The sequence below is a fragment of the Ammospiza caudacuta genome, chromosome 5 (assembly GCF_027887145.1).
Source record: "Ammospiza caudacuta isolate bAmmCau1 chromosome 5, bAmmCau1.pri, whole genome shotgun sequence".
Classification (NCBI taxonomy): Eukaryota; Metazoa; Chordata; class Aves; order Passeriformes; family Passerellidae; genus Ammospiza; species Ammospiza caudacuta.
In genome coordinates this window covers 29,234,260-29,257,109 of record NC_080597.1, presented here as the reverse complement: position 1 = coordinate 29,257,109, position 22,850 = coordinate 29,234,260, and the positions used below count along the sequence as shown (strand labels likewise).

Below are 22,850 nucleotides of genomic sequence, written 5' to 3'. Positions count from 1 at the left end.
ATTTAAATTGTTATCCAGTCCTACAAAGTTCCTATAAGCCACTTAGACAATTTAGAGCTACATGAGATCACATGACAGGATTCAGGGAGGATGTCAGTTATTCACTTTTTTTCATTTTTTAAACAAATTTTACATATCTGAGATACAAATGTAAAATGCTGCACTCTGAGTGACAGGAAGTACCCCTGAATGCCAGCATTCATATCCAATTATAAACTCCCCAATAGCCTGAAACTTGCATTACAGTACAATTGTAAAGAAAAAAAAAAGCCTTGAAAAGTTATCATTTTTATAAAGAAACTAGTTTTTCCAGAGAAGGGCACCTGGGCCCTCTAATGTTCCTGTTCTACTAAGTTGCTTTTTCAAGTGTAAAATATCACAAAGCCCTACCTTTTGCAAATTTTCAGCAGTACTAAGCTAGTAAGTTGAGAAAATTTGCATTAGATGCAGCACGGGGAAGTTGCCTGTAGTTTGCATTTTAACACTACCAGATAAACTTACTCATAGGATTCATAGGGCGCAGGCTCTGGGGTGACTGTCCTTGTTGCTGATTCTTCACTTGAGCCTGGGGCTGCGTCTGCATCTGGTTCCCCTGATAGGTCAGTCCGAGGGCCGCGTAGGCTCTCTCGATGGAGCTGGGGTCGATCTGACTGGTAGTGTTAATGCTGGGCGTTGTCTGCTGCCCCACGCCCACAGAGCCGGTATTGGCGAGTCCCACCGCAGCTCCGCCCAGCAGCGCTGCGAGAGAGACACCGAGTTAGAGAGGAGAGCCCAGGGCAGCCAGAGGGCCCAGCGACACAGGGACAGACAGAGTGCACTAGCTGCTCACAACTAAAACATCTCCTTCTGGAAGCATGCAGGGACAGATCTGAAAAACCGGTCACGAAACAGAGAGACAAGTTCTGACCCAACCAGCCAATCCAACATGCTCTTTTCCCTTTGGGCTGCTCAGAGGAAATCCCACTCTTAAGTATTTAGGACACATCTGCTTGCTTCAAAGTGAAAACAGAGGCACAGCATGTCACAGAGGTTAAAGGCAGAACTGTACACACAGTTTTCCACCAGCCATTGCAACAACTTTTCTGCCCTTTTTGGTTTATTTTTTTTAGTTTTCTTAAACCAAGAAATAGCTCACATTAGTCATGAGAAGAGGCTACAGTAACATTAAAGCAGAGAGGAAAAAACCCCCATACAGATAACACAATGACAAAAATCTTGCCAAACATTTTGTCAGGGAGACTAAGGGAACACAGAGAGAAAGGGGAAATGACATCTGATGCAAACAAAGAATGAAGACAGAACCAAGTGTCAGGGCTAAAATGACACAACGTGCATGTGCACATCTGTCTCCAGAAATGGCCCAGCTGGAAGAAGCAGCAATGAAAAGCCAACCATTTGGTTGAGAGAGTTATGATCTGTTCACCCTTACCCTTCTTCTTGATAGAAAAATACAATAAAGTTAGAAAGTTTTCATAAACACTGGCAATCAGAGCCAGAAAAACTCTGAGATAAAAATAAGAGAAAAACCCCATTACCATGTTTTCAGCTTTGAGAGCATCACCACTACCATCTGGGTGCAAGAAAGTTTTACTCCCAACATGCATTTTATAGTTTATTCAACACACAGAATTCCCCAGTAGACTTACATTGCTGATTTCTTTTGTCCCCAGCATTTTTGAGAGGCAAACATACAGGACAATCATGTCTGGTGCAATTCTTCCAGTGTGAGATGATTTGTCGGGAAGATGCACAATGTGCCACTGACAAAGAGAAGAAATGAAAAGCATTTACAAACTGCTCCCAGTATCTCCACATGGTCATCACAAACTGGATAGAGAGCAGCATTTTCTCTCAGGGCACACACCTATATCAACACAAGTCCAAGTATTATTTGAAATAGCTCAGCACTAACTAGCCCTGAAAAGGTAGCCAGATTTCTTCTAGTACTATTGGCTCAACCAAAGCCTACTCAAAAACCCCACGTGATACACCCAAGCCTACGTCCATGGCTTGAAGGATAACTCCATCTAGCCCAGGTATCAGGCAGACTGTGCCAAGCAACTGAGACGTCAACAACTGGCACAATCCAAATGAGCGAAGGCTATCAAAAAGGGAGATTATATTTTAGTAGGACAGAGAGAGGTTGCAAGTGCCAGTAGCAGTCAAATTCATGGCTTGGTATTGCTCGAGATTCATCTCTTCAGTTTAAGGAAGACAGGTAGACTCCTATTTGCAGATTCTGAGTTTATGTCTACCTTTAAAATAAGGCAGAATTCAAAAGATTTTACCATGAGTTACAAAGTTAGGCAAAAGATTTTCTACTCATCTCTTTGATGGTTTTTGTCCCCTCTAACTTGCCTAAACTTTAGAGGCTCAGAAGTTGCTTATAATTCCGTGTCTTAAGCAAATAAGACAGAATTTCTTTAACTTATTTTTCCCAAGTCACCACTAGTCCACCCCTTTCTAGGAGCCCTTCTCCTCCCCAAAACGTGTACTACATTTGCATAACCACTCTCCCACTTACCTTGGCAAGATTTGCCAGCCTGACAGTGTGTCATGTGGTTCAAGACATTCTTCATGGTGCGGCAGTGCGGGAGGTTGCACTGCCGCACCTCGCCGTTGGCCTGCTCTCGCCGCTGACACTTGTGAGCGTGCAAGAGGAGCACCAGCTGCTGCTGGATGAGTTTGCGCTTTTCTGGGTCTGCTGTCGGTGCTCCAGACCCCATTCCTTGAGAAGCTGCTGGCCCCATCCCAGCCTGCTGCACCTGGGGAGCCTGCTGCTGGCCCTGAAGAAGGTGAAAAAGAAATTCCTGGAAATAAATCTATTTTTGAAAAGAATTCAGTTAGTGAGTAAACAGCAATATAAGAGAAAGTCCAATAAGAGGAACAACTACTACTAGATTCTCTGATTAAGGAAACAGCCCACTTATGTGTAGTTCTGGAGGACTCATTAAAAATGCCCCTTAGCAACAGCCCTAGCAATTCTCTTGCCAGCCACAATTTCTTCCTCATATCACTCTATTAGACCTAGCTCTTGCCTTATCAATAGCCAGCAGACCTTTGCACATGCTCACAGGTTAATTTGCAGTGCTAGACCAACCAGAAAATATTAATAGCATTTAGATCTCAAATCTCATTTTGGATGCTAAAACTTGCATCCACAACTCCTGCATTAATGGAAGAAAGCACATTTTAGAATGAATAAGGTTTTCCCTCACAGTAGAAGATATCTCAAGTTGACTGCTCCTAGAAAAGGAGAATGAAAGGCAAGTTCTGGGAAGCTTTTAACCTTTTTCCATCAGCAAATTTGCACAGAAGCATTCAAAACAAGCATCTCCTAGTCTCTGCTAGAGATGAAGCACAGCTTCAGGATAATAAACACTACAGAACTAATGTCAGGTATGGCAACATCTAGTTTGTCTTCTCTGCTTCTGTTTATTTGTTCAGAACTCTTTGTATTCCTTTCAGGTGACATTTGAGAAATACTCAAACAAGAGAGGTTCAGGTACTCTGTATTGCTTGTATCATTACAGTTTAATAGACCTTAGTTTCTAATTGACTCTTCAGGTACTACAGGATGTTTCTGGAGATCTCCAGATCTTCAGACCCCAGCTACCTGTATTTCTAAACCCCAGTTCCCCTATAGCTCTTGACTACTAGCATTAACCTTTCATTTGACAAGGTCACTTCACCAATTAGTCAGGCTCCCTAGGTCTGTGCATGTCCCAATATCACCATAACTCCCTTGTTTGCAGCCTGGCATTCTGAACAACAGCTGAGACAGCAACAACTTTAAGTTCCTAGTTCAGCTGGGTACCAGCTTCAGAAGTTTTATGCTCTGCACTGAATACAAACTTGACAGCTGGGGTTCTGAACAAGTTTTGGCTGCTTTTTTATTGATTCATACAACCAACTGGTTTGCTTGTCTTCCAATGTTTCATGCTCAACTTAAAAAAAAACATTAAATAAAACTCATGGGATGGAGCTCTTAATTTAAAGGTACTAAAGTTAACTGGAAATGGCTTTTCAGCAACAGTTAGGAAGATCAATAGTTGGACCCTCCCAGGGGGCATGTGGGAGTGAAACTTGAAGCAGGGAGAAACACAAGTTATGTACAGAAAAATGAATTTGTTTCCTAAATTAAAAAAAAAAAAAGAGGAAAAAACCCAAAACAGTAAGACATGTTGCATGTCATACCCCTAACCAATTTACACTTTGAAAATGAGGCATCAGCTTTAAACTCAAGCCAGGGAATCTAACGTTGAGGAACGTGGTGAGGCACTGGCTTTACAAGCTTGGGTCATCCACTTTTCCCATCATTCTTAGTTCCCCTTTCCTTAAGTCCTGCTGCAGTAAGAGTGGAGGCAAAAGGGAAAGCTACCAAGGCTACTACAGTTGCCAGGGAAACACCTCCAGCATCAGGTGTTGTGCACGTTCCTGTAACTCGCAAGAAAGAACTCACAGCTGGGGTTTCTCAGCCCTATCACAGGTAACACCTGTTCAGAAAGGGACACCCCTCTTTACCAAAAGCATCAATGAGCACAAGCAGGAAAACAGCTCTCCAGACAGAGATACTCTGAGGAGAAGGGGCCCAATACAGCAACAGCAAAGAAAGGATGGGACAGGAGAGCAGAGGTGTCCGAACAGGCTGCAAAGCTCATTTCAATTAAGGAGCTCCATTCCATTTTCCCTGTTAACAGAGTTTGAAGACCAAAAAAAGTGGAGATGAGTTTATCAACATAGAAAGCACAACTCAGCCCTCTCCCTCATATCAGTCCTAGGGGTTGAAACAAGTGTGTTCTGTGTGGATTCCAAGTACATATTGACCCTGGGTAATACAGCTGCAAAATCTTACAATGTGTCAAGACCAGAGCATATTGCTCCTCTCAATCACAACATTTTCTGATATACCTTTCATTCTACTTACCATGTTAGGCATTCCTGCCCCAGGAACTGGTTTCTTGTCCATTGGAAACTGTGGTAAGCTATTCTGCAGTCCAGCTTTATTCTGCATCTGAGGGCCAAGTCCACTGGCGCCAATCTGCTGCCCAGTATTTTGACTATAGGGCTGACCATAAGGGCTGGGATTGCTCATCATTCCCATCTAGAAATTAAAATGGTAAGGTGTTCAAGTAAGACAGTTTAAGTTCTCAATGTATAAGGCAAATTTATACTTCAGAGAAGCAAGAGCAATCACAGCCATGAGCTGGCTGCAATGCAACACTGCTCCTTCATGTTCACAGATTTACCCATCACACAACTTCACCTTCTCAACTCGACAGTTCCTGTAAACACAACAAGGCCAACTGCACAACCTTTGAGATCTGACTGGATGGAAGTGGCCTGATTATTTCTTTACAAAATTACTTTCAACAGATTTCTCATTTCACTTTTGTGAATTCTATAAATTCTGCAAATTTGTACCATGGACTTCCAGACTTGAGTTCTCCTCCCTGCACTTGTGCAGACTCCAAATTGGAGACAGATACCATCTTCATTCATATCAGCACAGTTTATCCCCAAAACATCCTATCCAACTGCTAGCTCTCCCACAGCTCATCTCCAGACAGGCATAACAGTGCATGTCTGCATTATCAGTACACAAACATTTTCAATTTAAGAATACACCACAGTCATAGGTAACATCTCACAGTCACACCAACTCATTTGCAGTACTAGAGGTCAAAAGAGAGGACAGATAGAAATTCTGAAAACAAAACTAATCTATTGAACCCTTCACCCACAAGGGAAATAGATTCATGTTTCATACAAGCCATATGCATATTCAACAGTTCTAGCACACCAGAATATATAATTTGTTGTCTTGGAACACCTAGAACCTAAAGAACAAGAAGCAATCTTGCCAATAAAGTTCTTTATCCTCTAATATTTTTTTCCATTCCTTGCATTCCCATTTATTTTCCATGTGAAATTTGGCCTTCTAGGACCAAAAGAATTAGACACAGAGGACCAGAAAAACTGGAGATTTTTCTAAAGATTACCAAGTTCTCACTATTACTCAGGCAGGATCTTCAAGGAGCCATAACTCAAAAACAATGGCACAAAAATATTTTAGAGGGCTGTGTTGCTTCAACTCACATTAGCATTTGACTAGACAACACCCAGTCTCCTTGATGCTCATTGATTCAAAGCATTTTCCTGCATTCTAAGAAGAACATAACTCCATGGTAGGCCTGTTTCTAATCACTTCTACATTTATTCTCAAAGCATCTTCCCCTAGCAGAAACACCTTGTTTCTCTCACCAAGCTTCTTCACCCTGCACTAGAAGTAACCAACATGCTCTGAGACTACCTGCACTTAGCCACACTTCTCTTTTTCAGCCTGTAACAACCTTCAATCCAATATAATAGCCTTCAGTTTGCATTTACAAAATAAAGCAGGATCAAACTCAAGCTGCAGGAAAAGGAATACAAAATTCACTAAAGAACCTGCCACTTCAGACATCTGATATGCACAAGTGAATTCACTTGAGGACAGCCCTCCTCCTCCACACATAAGCAATAACCATAATCACACAGCAGTAATTCATTAGAGAGCAATGAAAAGAATCTCTACACATGGCAGAAAAACAAACTATGTAATGATCAAGCAGAACTAAAAGCCTTCCTTCCCACTGCCATGTCTCGACCACAATGAATGCACCTATGGTGACCAAAGATCAGTTGTTGCCAAAACCAGGACAGGTAAGACCCAAAGCCTTCCTTCCTCTCCTTCAGGCTAGCAGGATCTTATGTGCAAGTTAAGCTGAAGGCACAGGGAGAAGAAAAGCATAAGGAGTCAGCAAGCACACTTTCAGAATATCCCCCTCGTCATTGCTGCCTCAAATTGACGAGCAGGTTTTCAAGGCTCAGTGAAGGCCTGACAGTGAGAATCAGTCCCTTAAGAAAACAAGCTATGTTTGCCTGTAAGACAGCCTTATCCCTCTGAGGGAATCTCAGAACTGCAGAGAGAGTTTTGAAAGCAAGGACATCCACAAAACCATAAATTTCAGAGCAAAGCTTTCAAGTTCATTAACAATCACAGCTCCCAAAGTCAGCTGACATCTGAGAATACACCAAAGCACAGACAAGCTGGCTATTACTATCACCAGCTCCATTTGACTTCTGTAACTTACGCTGCTATCAGCCTTAAAAAACAAACCAAACATTCAGAATTAAAGGCTGAAGGCATGTTTTCACAACTTGGTGTCACAGGGAGAAATCAAGACACCCAACTCAGACAATTGGAGACTTCACACACTAATTTCAAAGGGTTCAGAATAACTGTGGCCTGGTGAGCCAGCTCTGTCCTGACTACAGGGTAAGAGACTCAAACCTAGATCTAAAAAGAACACTTTTGCTATGTCACCCAAAACAACTTTCTAATGAAACTCACAGGTGAGGTTTCACCAACCCAATCAACATTTATATTTGCAACAAAGCTGAATACAAACTTTATGTGAAGCTTCTGACTTTTTCAATTTACTCATCAAGTTGGCCCAGCACAAGGACCTCTGATGCTTTCTCAAGCATCAGCCACTGGCACTGTTTGGGGTGCAAGACCAGTCCCCTCCAACAAGGCTCTCTCCATGGCAGAAACACAGGGCTCCCCTCCACCCTGCTCTGCCAAGGGACCTGGCAGCAGAACACCACATGCCCATCTCAACCTAGCTGCTCCTAACGGGGTAATACTTTCCCATTTCAGGTTACAGGGGAGGCAAAGACCTGAGGAGCTCAGGCCAGGTTGACTGGCAAGCACACCAAACTCACTCAAAGCCAGACACTCAAGTGACACCTAAGATACTAAAAACCAAATTCCTCAAGGTCTTCCTGCACAAATCAGCAGCCATGACTTGATCCAGGTGAGACTGACACCTGCCAGATCCTCAGGTGAACCTCACAGCAAAGCCCCCCAGTTCTGCCACCACAGATTAACCTGACACCAACCACCTGCATGCAACCCTAGACTGAGTCAAGAGAAACATCATGTGGGAGATTCTCCACCTGGCACAAGGTGGCCTTGTGATCCTGCACAAGAAGAAGGAGCATGCTCATGTTATTTGCTGTGACACGTTGAGAAACACGAATAAAAGAAAACATAAAAGAAAGAAAAGTATGGCCTCATAGCTACAGAACGAAGATCAAAATCCTGTATAATTATAATTGTATCAGTAACCAACAACCAGAAAAACTGACACGCAGTTCATCAGCACATTAATGTTCTTTGGGAGGGGACAGATAAACAAATGCAGAAGAACCAGCCAAAGAAAGGAAGAAAGGTAGTGTTAGTACCACTGCATAGAAGTACAAGGCTTCATCTGCAATACAATGTAAAAACATACATGGCTTAGTCATAGCTACAAGTCAGCAAGTACAACCTCTACTTATGCTTTCTGGCCACCACTTGCTTTCACCTTTCCTACTTCTCTTCATATTCATCCAAGATTTTTCTGTCTTTCCTCACCTCACAGATTCCACTTTCATCACATATGCAAGAACTTGCACACAAGGAAGAACAGAGAGAAGTTCCAATTCACAGTAAAGAAGAAGAAAACAAGGAAGATCATAAAATGATGACAATAGAAAGCAAAAGTAATCTCAAATGATTCTACCTTTTACATCCACAATAGAAAACAACTTGACTTTTCCACATCCAGGGGAAGCAGGGGCTGTCAATACCAGAATGGTGAAAGGTGTGTATTTCTCACCATGGATGATGTGAGTTCAGGAAACATTCTAGTTTACGAGTAGCATCAGACAGGGCTGTTCAGGTACTCCCCTCATCTAAGAGGAGTAACTACAAAAGCAGAGGAAATTCCCCGAGGTTTTATTCTAATGCCATGAAACACGCATCTTCAGCTCAGAAGAAGGTCAAGTGACTAACTCTGCTTCTAGTTTTACTGTTAATAGCACAGAACGCAAATTGAAAAGGAATACCTGCTAAATAAGTAGCTATATAAGTATGGACACAGACATTGCAAATATTCTACTGTTTCTCTGCAAGAACAACTGCATCATTAACATTCTAATATTTGAAAGACAGATAGATGTCTGCATTAGTATTGAACTGTGACCAGCTTTTAGATTTGCAAAGATAACTATAAGCATGGGGAAGTAAACAAACAGAACTAAGTTTTAATGACATTCTTTCAAAGAATCTAGAATTCACCGTATCAACTATGTATATCTCTACCAGGGAAACTGCAGTGCATGGTCTACTTTAAGGCTACACTGATGATATCTAGTATCTTTCCATATCCACAACTTCAAAAGTGAAAGTTAATTAACTTTCCCCAAACAGGAGATATAGTTTAAGTAAATTCCAGCTGGGTCTTTAAAAACAAGAATTTACTGTACAACACTTCCTAGTGCCATTCTACTGACTGGTAGAACACTACTGAAATCAAGCATACCCAAACTACATTTTGCCAGTGGTGTCAGCTGCATTCTTTCCAAGGACTGTTATTGATTATTTTTCTTTGCAATTAACTGAGTAGTATTTTCAGATGCCTATTTCAAGACACCAGCATTATGTTGCTGTATTTCTGCAAGAAACTCCCAATGTCACTCTAGACACTTAGACTCACTGCTTCATTTTTCCCTCATAAACAAACGTTCCTCTCTTACTCTGGTATAAAGAGAGCAAATATTTTTTTTTTCCACCTTAGCCTACCAAAGAAGAGAAAGGCAAGGACTGGAACTCACACTACCTTTTGAATGGATTAATGTACTTGATCATATGGTATGCTCAGTCACAGACTGAACAGTATGGATACAATTACCTGGTGACTCAAATAGCTACTGAAAACCAGAAAGGCAACCAAGAACACTGACCACCTACCTAAAATTAGAGACTGAATATGCTAGCACTAAGAAATATATGATGCTTTTATTTTCTTAATCCAATTTCACAATTTGACAACGACTTCTTCAATCTCTTCAACTTTGAACAGAAATTTATTGTTATGAAACTTCTTATTGTTCTACTTAGAAGTAGTTCAGGAGATTCTGACAAATTATGTTTGTCTTTGTAAAATATTGCCATTGAATCTTCTTCACAGAAGTTAAACTGATAAAGCAAATAATAGCAGAGAGCTTTGCACTTACTGAAAGAGTAAGCCAAGTGACAAAGAATTACTACTGGAACTAAATGTTTCAAGTGAAATGCTCACATAGCAGAGGTAGTAGTAATGCCCTTACTAATCTGAACTGCCTACACATCCACTGCATCAGTGGAGTAAGTGAACATTTCTTGAATCAGACAGGAAATATAAGTGACCTGAAGGTCAGGTCTCTCACTCTGTGGTAGAGCACTGCTATGGCAGAAATGCATAGAGCAACTTACACACAAAATACCCTCCTTCCCTCATACAAGGCTGGACACCTCTTTCCTTCATACGAGGCTGGACAGGTAAGACCCTGACTAGGCACTCCCAACAGAACCCCATGGAAGAACAAAACAATGGTTTTAACCAGATAAAATTCCAAATGAAGAATAATTCAAAACCAGAAACATGAATCAGCTTTTAGCAATTCAAGTTTTGCACTAAGTTACCTGTTTACATTTAAATCAAAGCTGTAAAACTATCTAGTGAAATACAACACATGAAAAATACTTCAATCATGACAGGACCCCAAGCATTACAAACAATTTCCAAAACACTATTTCAAGAATAAAAGGCATGTCTGTTATCCTCTTAACTTGCACAAAACCAAGCACATAGAAAACAAAAAACTATTCAAGAACACAAAACCTGTTACAATTCCTTTCCCTCCAAACTTCTAACACTTCCTTTCAGGGCAGAGTTCCACAGGCATTTTTACGTCTGTACTGTCACCAAAGTAGGATTCACACCCTCCTCTGAAAGGCAAGATCAACTCTTTTAAAAAAATTCCCTCCCTATTATAGGGATACTAACTTTCCAAACGATGAGTATAACCTGGACCTGAACAACAATTCCAATTAATTCTTTTTTAAATGACCACCTGAGTTTCAATTTCAGTCAGGATTAGTTTCCCCACACAGCCTGTCATGTAACTGGCACAGAGACAGCATCCAGGCAGAACTGCTTCTTCTTAAGTTGGTGACTGCTACCATCAGGACAGAAAACTACAGGATGGAAGCGTCAGATTGTGACAGAACAAGTTTATGAACAGAAATAATTTACACAGACATTTGGGATTTCAAGTCCTAAAAGTAACATGGCATGACTAGAGAAGGTCAGAAGTACACAGATAAAGAGCAAAGCAAGTGCCTCACTCTATTGCTAGTCAATGTTTTTGGGAAGAGAGGAAGAAAACTTCGGTAACTCCACAGGCTAACAGAACAAAGCAGAAACATAACCAATTTCACTCTCCAAATTGACTAGCCCCATGGAGTTCACCTTTGCTGTTAGAAGAGTATAACATTCTTCCTCCCAATTACTCAACGTCACAGGAACCCTAAGTTATTCCCTACAAACCATTGCACAAAAGACTTCCATTTCACTGAGGAAGAACTCTCTGAAGCAACCCTCCCATCACCTAAAGGGGCTGCCTTTGGCAAGCTAACATGATGAAGTTGAACAATCATAACCAAAGCATCTTTTCTTATTTTTTTTTCTTCCTACTGAAGGAAAGCTTCTGGATAATGTGCATTTTTTGCAGCAATGAAGGAAACCTACAGAAGTTATTACACCAACTCCCACTTTAACAGCAACATGCTACTAAATTTACCAATTAGAAAAACTGGCTTTTAAAAACAACTGCTTAAGGTCTTCTGTTTTCATCTACTTATTGAAGATTTGTAGGTGGGAAAACCCAAAAGCAGATGGGTGGGGAGATAAAACGGTCAGACATTACTGCTGTCAGACTCAGCTAAGCCTACTGCATGAAGTGAAACACAGGCTCTCTGCCAACAACCAAACCAACTGAAGACATTCTGGAATTTCAGCCTCCATTTCAGACTGTTCTCTCTCATCCGACAGCTTCAACTCCTTTATGAGGACTACACCCACTAAACTTAACACAAAAAGCCTCAAGATTGTTTTATCAGCAATTAGAAAACCCTAAGTATTTTTAATGAGTCTGGGACTATGAAATAAAACCCAGAAGTTATTGTGTGTTTGGTCTGAATATTCTCAAAAGCACAAAGGGTTCTTAATTTACATGTAAACTTTTGGAATTTAAGTAGGAAAGGAGACAATTTAATTTTAGACTAAATCACTCAAAAGCTTCATTTTATGTCCTTTCTTTACTTTTAGATAAAGGAGTTTATTATAGTGCATAACTCTACTTTAGCTCTGATAAGCAAGGATGAAGTTGCATTCCACCCAAACACTCAATACATCAATTTTTGACCTCTGAAGACAGTTTTCTGAAGATCATTTATTTTTATTTTTTTTACAGCCAAGGAATAATGAATTAGGTATTATATAATTCCAATGCAAGAATACTTCAAGCAGCTATATATTTCTTACCACTGTAAGCTGCATATAAATTGTCTACTGTAGTAATCAAGCTTTGTATCAATTTTCCTATCAGGCAAAAATATCTGAAATGACCCGACCATATAATCAACTCATTACTTTAAAAAAAGCCATATATATACACCCACATCCCCCCTCAAAAGTTAGCACACTGAGCTTAAGCAAGCAACTAAGACCAAATAATTTCATAATTAATGTTCACAAGACACAAAAGTAGTTTCACTTAATATATTAAAGCATGACGAAACCACTAATACACAGCATAATTTTTATGTAGGTTTCAAATATATTAATCAACTGTTACTTATCATTCCAAGTCCTCCAAGTGGACTGACTTTAGGCATTCAGAGGTAGATTTAGGTATTGCAAAGCACCTTAAAAAAACTTCTCCTCTCAGTAGTCAAGAAACACAAAATACTCACTTAAAGCAAACTAAAATACCAAAGTATTTTCTAGGCTTATGATCAAAACATTTAAAAAAATGGTGAATACTCAAGTGGCTCCTACTCTAAGCTGGCTAATTATGCATGACAAAAATTAAAGACATCCTTTTATCCTTAGTTAAACCAGTAGGCCTCCTCTCATCTTTTTGGTGACTTACGACAACTTTCTTCCAGCCTCCTGGATTACAAAAGCACATTTATTTCCCACTCAGTATTAAAAATATTTTTTTTTTAACTTTCTGGTTTAGTCTCCAGTAGACAAAGCCACTGCAAATTCTGAAACTAGAACTGAGTCAGATTAACAGTCTGAATAACCCAACATTGTCTTCAGACATCTACACAAGCGCTCATTCTCTACCATTAACTCGAATACCCAGCACACACAGTGAGAGAGCAGTCAGCTCAAACCTGTGAGCAGCTCTCAGCATCTGCCACAGCACAAACACTCAGCTGATCTCAGACAACAAATATTTGCATTAACTGACATGCAGAAAAAAGCACCACAGCACCTAAAAGGTCCTGATGGATTCCCATCACACTTGCAATACCAGCATCACATTAGATGGAAAAATACAGTTGCAAAGAAAGCATAAAACAGAATAAAATACAATCAAGCTACTTTTCAGTGAAATGGATAATCTGTACTGTCACAAGATTTCCAAAATAGGCTTTTTAATCTAATCATAGTCTTGCTTGTTGTGCAAGATTCAATTTTTGCTTCCTATGACCATCACAAATTCCACTTTAGCAGCATATAAACTATTTAATCCATCATACAGGATTCTTAAAGTAAAAATCCTATAGAATCCAGAGTGCAGACGATTAATTTTCCAAAACAAAGTCAACAATGAAGAAAAGTAATGAAGTTTAGCTTGTCTTACCTTGTTCATGGCTCCAGGCTGTGGCCCTCTTAGTCCAGCCTGCCCTCCCATCTGTGGAGTGCCTTGCTGCAGTGTCTCAGCCAACAAGTTGCCAGTGCCCATTCCTGGGTTTGGGTAGGGCATATTGGGTCTTCCTCTGCCTGCTCCAATGGAACCATTCATGACTTGCCCCTGCATCATCCCCTGTCCGTTGCCTGCTGCCAACATGCCAGGATTCATGCCAGCATTCATCCCTGTGTTCATTCCCATGCCAGGCTGGTTAACTGGGCTGTTCACTGTTGGCATCATTGCTGCTGTGGATTGAGCAGAAGGACCCTGGTTTGGCCCACTTGCACCCATCGCCATATTGGGAGAAGTCAACCCAGCCTGTGCCATGGGGCTCTTCACCATGCTATTCAACATTCCCATTCCAGGACTGTTCTGTTGGGTTTGACTGGCCATGCCTTGGCCAGGGCCACCAACCCCCATATTGAGATTTGGGGAGCTACCAGCCCGTAGAAGTTCAGACAGCTGCTTGTGTTTAGAGGCAGCATCTTGTGCCAGGCCAAGGCTGGTCTGCAGCTGGTTAATGTCACCACCATTGGTGAGTCCAAGTTCTGTGGAGCTGATCAGTTCATCTGGCAAGTCATGTTCCAGATCAAAGAGTGATCCAAAATCTGAAAAACAAAACAGATTGTGTATGAGGTCAGAGCAACTAAGAGCATCTTGAAATTTCTACTTTTTAATTTCCAGCAAAACTTGATTTTTTGTATTTGAGCATAATTCCCTTAGCAGTTGTTACTGAAAGCTATTTAATGCATCAGGATAAAAGCGATTCTCAACTTTACAAGGTCTAAACTAGAGAAAACCACTCCACTTCAGCTTCCTACAATTTGTGCTGAAAGGTCACTGGATATCTCAGCCCATGATCACTCAACTTGAGAATTTTGACAAGGGAGGAGTGAAAAATACATACTGGAATCTCCCAGAGTTAGCCAATGGAATTAAAGAGCAATTACTAAAAAGAAGTAACAGATTCTTGGGAAAACAATGTCTTTAAATTTTTTTCTAAACTTGTCACTTCTGGGATAGCAATAATTAATACAACAATATAACTTTTAAAATGTTTACTACTTATTAAATAATAAATAGAGGTTTGGCTATAGGGTTTTATGTTGAGTTAGGTTTTCTGGCAATTCATTTGGCTGGTTGTTTTGGTTTCTTTTTTGGGTAGTTCTTTGGGTTTTTTATTCTTCCATATGCAGTCATTACCAGCATTGAATTGCCAAATTTCATTGAACTCCACTGGACAGCCAGTACCTTCCCACAACAAATACTGTCAGAAAACAAAGTAACCCTGGAGAGTCCTTGCCACAAAGCTGTGAAGAACAGTAGGATGAAAAAACAAATTCCCTTCTCAAAAGCCCATGCAAAGCAATCCCCAAGGTAACTAAGTGGCCAAAGATTGCTACTTGGAATATATAGATACAAGAATATTACATAGTACCCAACACTGACTTGCTCAAGAGAAAAAGTTCTTACGTCTGCAGCAGTGTATGTACCTTGGTCTATATTATCTACGGTAGTTAAACCAAAAATAACCTGGAAAGTTTATAGTTTCTGACATGCATTAATGGCAACTTCCCTCTCCAAGTGAGAGGAGCTGGTGTGCTGTTCTCACCAACAACGAGTGTCTGGTGAGGAATGCAAAGCTCAAATGCAGCCTTGGCTGCAGTGACCAAAAAAGGTGGAGCTCAAGATACAAATAGTCCAAATATTAGTGGGAAAAGACTACAGTTGAACAGCATATAAGTCAGCAAAGTTAATCAGCATCATGGATCTGTTTAAAATGTTTCACATGATACTATAACCAAACTGCCAAGCACCTCGACTAACAGAGTTTCTACAACTTCACAAGTGTTATCACAGATAAGATTGTGACTTCAGGATTCTCAAAATATGGTATGAGATTGGCAAGAATGCAGGTACACCACAACAGGGATTTTAACACTCCTTTTACACACTATACATTACTACAAACCACCAGAGAGAAAATTTCCATTAAAGAACTTCTAAACTATTACAATGAGGTAGCACATTCTTCATTATCATATATCTTGTGCTAGAACTTATGCTTTGCAAGACACACTAAGGACTGATCATTCATTGGCATGACTGGGATTTCTGAAGATTCAAAAGCGAAGGAACAATCAGAAGAATAAGTCTTTGTCCAAGTTGTCTTTCATCTAAAATTATGAATTTAATGTTGTGTGTCAGTAGATTCATCTAAAAACACACCACACACACCCCTATCCCCACAAAAAACCCGAAACAAAAAACTGAAACCAAAACCAACTTACAATGCTCAGTGTTTAACTTAACAATTACATTACAATGAACATGGGAAGAGTTAGTGGAAGAGACCCTAAAATTAGAGATCAAGGAAATGGAAAAGGCAATACAAGAAATCGATGGCAGCTTAAATCAGCTTCCATTGGCACCTTAAGAAGCCTGTTAAGACAACAAGCAACTGTTGAAACATTACATCCTGAATGCTAATAACCTGACAAAGAGCCCATGGGTGAGGAAGGAGTAAAAGATACAATCAGGAACTCACAACTTAGTCTGCTGTCCTCAAAGATGAGGAAACAAAACTGAAAACAAAATTAAGTGACAGGAAAAAACATGACCCAGCACAAAGGCTGTACCGACAACAAAACCATCATGGCAGCCCAGACACCTCCCACCAGCAGCCACACAGCCCAAAGACCATGTCTTTGACTGCTTCTAGCTGGGCAAAGAATTTCTGCTCTTGAACAAACACTACTCCCAGTACAGGGCAAGTCTCACACAAAAAAATCCTTGCTTCATCTTTCTTGTGTTCAGACCATTGCATATAAAGCCCTTCAAAAAGCCAACTGTAAAGTGAATATGAAAAACTTATTTGTTTTTCAAACTATCACACAGTATTTTCTCAGGAAGATGCATATAGATTATTTCAGACATAACACCACAAAGGGGCAGTGCAATTCTTGTTTTGACAGACAAAGATTTGGTCATCTTGACTCACAAGAAAATACTAATCTGCTTCTCTGAAGACCTCACTTCCTTAAATTCCCCCTCCTCATAAATGAGGAGACAACTCCAGTTTTAAAGTTTACTACCCATTGCTAACTGGAGCATCCAGGTACAAGCCATCTGAGCTCCTTTGCCTGGTCATTCTGAGACATCAGTGAAGAGGAAGAAAAATGTCATAAAAACTGTAAGTGGCATTAATTCTTTTAATTAATACCTTAAAACACAACACAGCACCAGCTACATTAACAAAACCCACCCCCAACCTGAATGGTTGTGAACTAGTCCTAATTGGATTAGTTCTTTACATCAAAACATCTAAGACATTCAACGTGAAACTTTCACATAAAACTAACTTGCTAGGATTTTTAATCCTAGAGTATATACTAGAGACAATTCATTGTAAAAGAATACTGACAACAAGAATTGCAAGTAGTAGCTACCAAGAATACAGTATTCTGGTGTGAGTTTGCTCTTTTTAGAAGTCTTTCCCAACAATAAACCTTCAAAGTCTTCTTTAGTCAGTAAATATAGGAAAAAAACCTTTCAATTGTCTGGTCAGCTATGAAAATTACATTTTGTGATACTGGACTGAAACAAAACTTCAAATGACCATAAAGACAAATAGGACCTTGTGGATATATAACAGTTGCAATCCATTTCAGTCTTCTCCATAGGACTGGTGCCCTAGAGGCCACTGTAGAAAGTTCTACCTATGACCAAGCCAAAAGCTGTCAAGGCTGGGCCAGGCAGCTCACAAATCATGTGATACCAAGATCATACATACTCACACAAGAGGCAAAGGCATAGCTTAAGACAATGGTGAGAAGTATGCAGAGAGCTGATTGACTTTCCAGTACACTGAGCTCACTGCGACTCTTGCAATCTGTTTCATTAAGGATACGCACAAAGATTTCTCACTAACAAAATCAAGCTTTTGGGAAGGCAGAGGAGGAAGATTAGTCCTGCAAAGGTTTGTCCACCTGATTCATCATCTCTAGAGATCCTAACACAGAAAAATTGGGATGTAACAGAACTGACAGTACCTGGTCTAAAGCCCAAAACCATCCAGTAATACACTGGTAGAAGTGGCAGTGGAGGATCCGAATCCTGATCTCAGTAGAGCAGCACAGAGTGAGTCCCCATTTATGCTGTTTATGGTGTTATTAGTGTATTTCTTTCTACAGGTAACAAGAACATATAGAATAGATTGCCGCTGTCACCCAAGAGGCAAAGAAAAGAAAACCTCAAAATAACATCTAAGTAGTAGATCTGAAAGTCTTAATCTGTGTTTATCTCAATATGCAAAGGCATATAATAATTTCCTTTCAGGAACTGTACCACTACTGAACACTAAGTCCTCAGAAAAAAAAAAAAAACAAAACAACCAAAAACAAACAAAATGTCCCAGCAACTTATCCTGGCTACATTAGATCTGTAGTGAAAAAACCAAAAAAGACAGTAGGAACAGGTCCATGTCTATCAGTGGCAGTTCAGTTAGACTGCATTAAGTAGTATGAACTGTGCCCTAAACTGTGAGAAGGCAACTTCAAAAATTAGTGTACTAACCTGCACTGCATACTATGGACTGAACTCTTGATTTTGGGTTCTACTGCCAAAAGTCTGCCTTTGACAATGTCTAATCTGCAACATGCAAGGAAACTGCCAGCCTGGGCTGAAAAGCCACCTGGCACCAAAATGGACTTTAAACTAATACATATGCAGAGTGTGCAATCAAAATCCTTAAGTCAATAAGACTTCAATGTCTTATCAAGTGATCAATTTTCAAATTAGCCACGAAGTATTTATTTCAAATTAGTTTTACTGCAAGAGCACCTGGTAGCACCAGCAATGCAACAGCTCTCAAAGGAGGCAAAGCAGCAATTTATGACAGTGTTTATAAAGCAGGGAAAATATATCAATACTCACTACTTAGCAAGGAAATCGGCACGTGTTCAGGTGGGACACACAAGTTTCTTTAGACACTTTCTAGCCTACAGTCAGGATCCCATTCTTTTCTCATTTCTGGATTAAGACAGACATTTACTCACCTTTCAGAATAAAACACGAATTCCTGTCTATATGGAAACTATCTGATCCTAGCAAATAGGCTGCAGTGAACCATACTGGCTTTCTAGGAACATCCCTCCATGTGCTATGAAATGGCAACACTTCATTCTCACAGGAATGAACCCTCAGACTCAAGACATTCGAGCATTCAGTCTTGAGAAGAATTGGTACAAGCTGAAGGAAAAGCATCATGTGTGATCAGCAATGCCTCAAGAACCAGCTACTGACTCCTGAGCCTACCTCTTCTGTCAGACCAGCAAAGAGGTAAGAAACTCAACAGGGAAACTGTCCCTGTTTCCTCAATATCATATTCCAAACAGAGAGACACCAACTCTGAAAGCTGCTGAACACACACCTTTTCACACAAATGTTTCTGAAGCCCAGCAACCTCTTAGTGGATCCACTTATATCACAGTCATTGGGTTCAGAACAAAACAAGCAGACAAAGCTTAATACAGGACACTGAATACCAAGCATGTACGTGACAGGGTTGACAGAAACCACAGATGATGTTGGACCACATGGAAAACACAACACCTTTGCTGTGCTTTCAGACAAAGAATAACAATAAGGTGCTGAGGTCATTATCTTCCCTGCATGGGGATACAAAAGCTACCCATAACTGAACAGGGCCTACATGAAACAGAGAAAGTGCCCAGAAGATCCCACCAGAATTCCAGAGAAATCAGCTGTTCAGGCTTGCAGCCAAACACCAGCATTACAGGTCCTAAAACACACTTTCTGAAATGCCCTCAAAAAAAAAAAAAAAAAAAAAAAAAAAAAAAAGCCAGAACTCAAAACATAAAACTAAAAAAGGCAGGAAAAGGCAGGACAAGAAAAGGAGACAATCTCATAGGATAATCCTCAAATATCCATGAAAATGCAGAAGCAAAGGTGAAGCACAGACTTGAAACAAAGTGCTGATAAAGTCATCAATTCCTAAGGCCACTACAATGACAGAAAATTAAGCTAGATGAGTCCAAGCAGTTTTACCATGGAAGAAGAAAAAAACCCAACAAAAAAAAACAATCAAAAACCCACCCATGCCTAAGGAAAGGGCACACACCAACCTAGTAGGAACTTTGCTACACCACATTTTGGAGATCAGACCATTAAATCAATTAAAAGAGGGGACTTTTCATGTAGATACTCTACAAAGCCACAACTGCCCAATGGTAACACAAGCTCTGCCAAAATGTTCTAACTTAAAATGCAGAATTAATTTAAATTCATCTACTAAATTAATTTAAAATGAAGGGGCAAAACACCCAAATCAGCCTAAGATACCAAGGTGTAGAGTTATCATTGCAGCTACTTCTTGCAGAATCCTCAGACAGCCCTCCCTGTGTAACCCTCATGGAGGATGATCGCTTGCTCAGCAGCCACTGCACATTTCTGTTCTCTATTTCGCCATTTGAGTAACAGCCTTCAGCATCAGATTCAACATTAATTCTGTGCCCTGTAAGAAAGTGGGAAAGCACTGCCACCTTCCTTCCCTGCCAATCCAGGAAAGACCTGAATTTCTTCACTACGTCACGAAACATTGTAATTTGAGGTAAGACTGTAAACAATACAAACAGAAAGCATATTAAAAAACCTTATTCAAAACAACTGGAAGACAACAAACACAAAAGTTCAAAACATGTTTGTACACTATGGTAGCACACAATTTCTGGCACAAGTATTTTTTAAAACAATTAAATATTTATTGATAAAGTCCAACTCACCATGCAGAATGCACATGATTCCAGTATTAGTTTTAACAACCAGGCATAAGTGTAAGTATTTTACAAGTGTGAACAACAACAAAAAAAATCATTCTAAAGCAGAAAGAGCATATCATTCAACATCTGCCGAAGTCCAGAAAATTAGGATCTCACTCTCTTCATTTTTTAAGTTATCCTAATCCCTATTCAAACACTGGTATCAAACACATCAACTTTTGCTTAAGGAAAACAGTCTCAGTTTTGTGAAGTCTCAATAACCCACAAGTCTAAGTCATACTTTTCCCAAACTAATATCAACTGAAATGCCTATTTTAGTAAGCTCTGGTGGATGCATGGCTTTTGCAGCTTCAGAAGAAAATTATATTTATAACAAACTTTTCAGTTTCATTTTCAAAGTTCTTAAAAAAAACCCGGTATTTAGAGATACAGATGATAGTAGGAGTTAACCACAGAAAACCATAGTGAAAATGCAATGGTTATGAGTCTGGAATATAGAATTGTAACTGTTCTAAGGAAACAAGTGGTGTAATCATATGGAAAAGACTGGGGTCAAAACTCAGGAATAGGCTACTTTTAAAGATTTAATATTACTTAAGGAGGAGTTTTAGAGACATTTTTATTTATATACCTGTTTACTCATGCTGTTATACAAAGGCACTAGTGTTGCCATCACTGATAACCCACCTAAGGTGAAGTTTTGACACTTTAACTCCAAAATGCTGAAGTCATGCCATTAATAATTTCCTTGTGAACATGTTGCTATTTGATAAAATTCATTGGACTACCTTTAACTTGAGTCAAAAGTCTCTAAAATAGTATTACTATTCCCTGTGTATGCACACAGGTCTAGAAAGTTACAGAAGCTGGTGGACAAAAACTGGGTACATGCAGATAGGATGGGAACACCCTTACGTGCGTGGAACACACTGATTCATGTCAGAAGCAATTACAAATCAGTTTCAAGCAAAGAGTAAAGTTCATATCATTGTCAAGTTAACAACAACTTGGAAATGATGCAATCTGCACATACAATTACCAAAAAGTCAAGTCACTTTTCTGAATTCATTCAACATTACTCCAGAGTAAAAGCAAAAAGCAATGCTGAATTTATGTACCAAAAAAAAAAATATAACTAAACAAAATAACATAAGTCAGCAGATGAGACTTCATTATCTTAAACCAGTAATACCCTAGATTTCCTAGAATTACACCCAGTAATATATAAAAGGCAGTTTAGCTTCAGCAAAATTTGTACTGAGCAAGCCATATGTCAGCATTTTGCTGGACTTTTACTTTTTATTAGGATTCCAAGAAGGAAAAAAAACCTGAAAATCTGTGTCTTTTTATCCATTAAAACAGCAGGAGTATGTTACAATCTCTCTTAAAACAAGAGAAATAGTCTATTCAGTGGTATTTGGAAGTCCTACAAAAAAGGAAATAGCAAATCCTGATTCTGCAAGCAGAGACCGTTCAAAACTCCTATCCTTAGATCTCTTATGGGAATACAGCAAAAGATGCAGTACTGAGGTGCTTCACACCATCAAATGGGAAACAGCTAAATCTTTATCTGCCCTCTCTCATAATGACCACTAATAGAAAATAACCTGTTTTTCAAGGTTCTGTATCTAACTTGCACTTTTTATTAAAAATCTTAGACTGGTCTCCAATTTGACATGCTTGATGTCAGGTGTGTTTACAGGAACAGCATCAATTGAGCAACAAGTTACTGTGAGTCCATCAGAATTCAACACTCCTTCTGCTAATTTTTTTGAAAAATATTTGGAAGAAATAAGTGCTTGAAGGAAAATATTGCACATCAAGTTTTTAAGAGAATTTTAAATACATTTAAATGCTAGTCCATTTAAAGAAAACTTGTTGCTATTCAGGAAGAGCCTGATAGGTAGTCAGATACTGTTCAGGGGGAGGATCTCTGCCCTAGTTGAAGTTCTACTTGAAGTTCTACAAATTGAAGGCAGCCACAGAAGTTTTTTTATCAGGCACACACACCACCATATGCAGAGACAGATGTATTTTACTTCAGCCTGCTGCTACAGTTTAAGTAAAGACAGAAAAACAAAATCCTTGGAGACAGGTGTGCATTGTTTAGTTGTCAGTGAAATCTACACAGCAAAACGACTCCATTTGTCAAATAATAAATCAAAGTGATTTTTGGGCAAACCCTCTCAGAAGGAGCACAAAATCAAGTGA

General features: G+C 39.6%; 1 protein-coding gene across 1 annotated transcript in view; it reads right to left on the bottom strand.

The window, feature by feature from the left end:
• Positions 1-22,850, bottom strand: part of EP300 (E1A binding protein p300) — a 61,474-nt gene that overhangs the window by 31,307 nt on the left and 7,317 nt on the right. The window contains exons 2-6 of the mRNA XM_058804572.1: positions 13,792-14,447; positions 4,928-5,104; positions 2,525-2,786; positions 1,647-1,760; positions 502-738 (exon numbers count right to left, since the gene is read on the bottom strand). Of these exons, the coding sequence (XP_058660555.1) occupies positions 502-738; positions 1,647-1,760; positions 2,525-2,786; positions 4,928-5,104; positions 13,792-14,447 (1,446 nt within the window). The remainder of the gene's footprint in view (positions 1-501; positions 739-1,646; positions 1,761-2,524; positions 2,787-4,927; positions 5,105-13,791; positions 14,448-22,850) is intronic.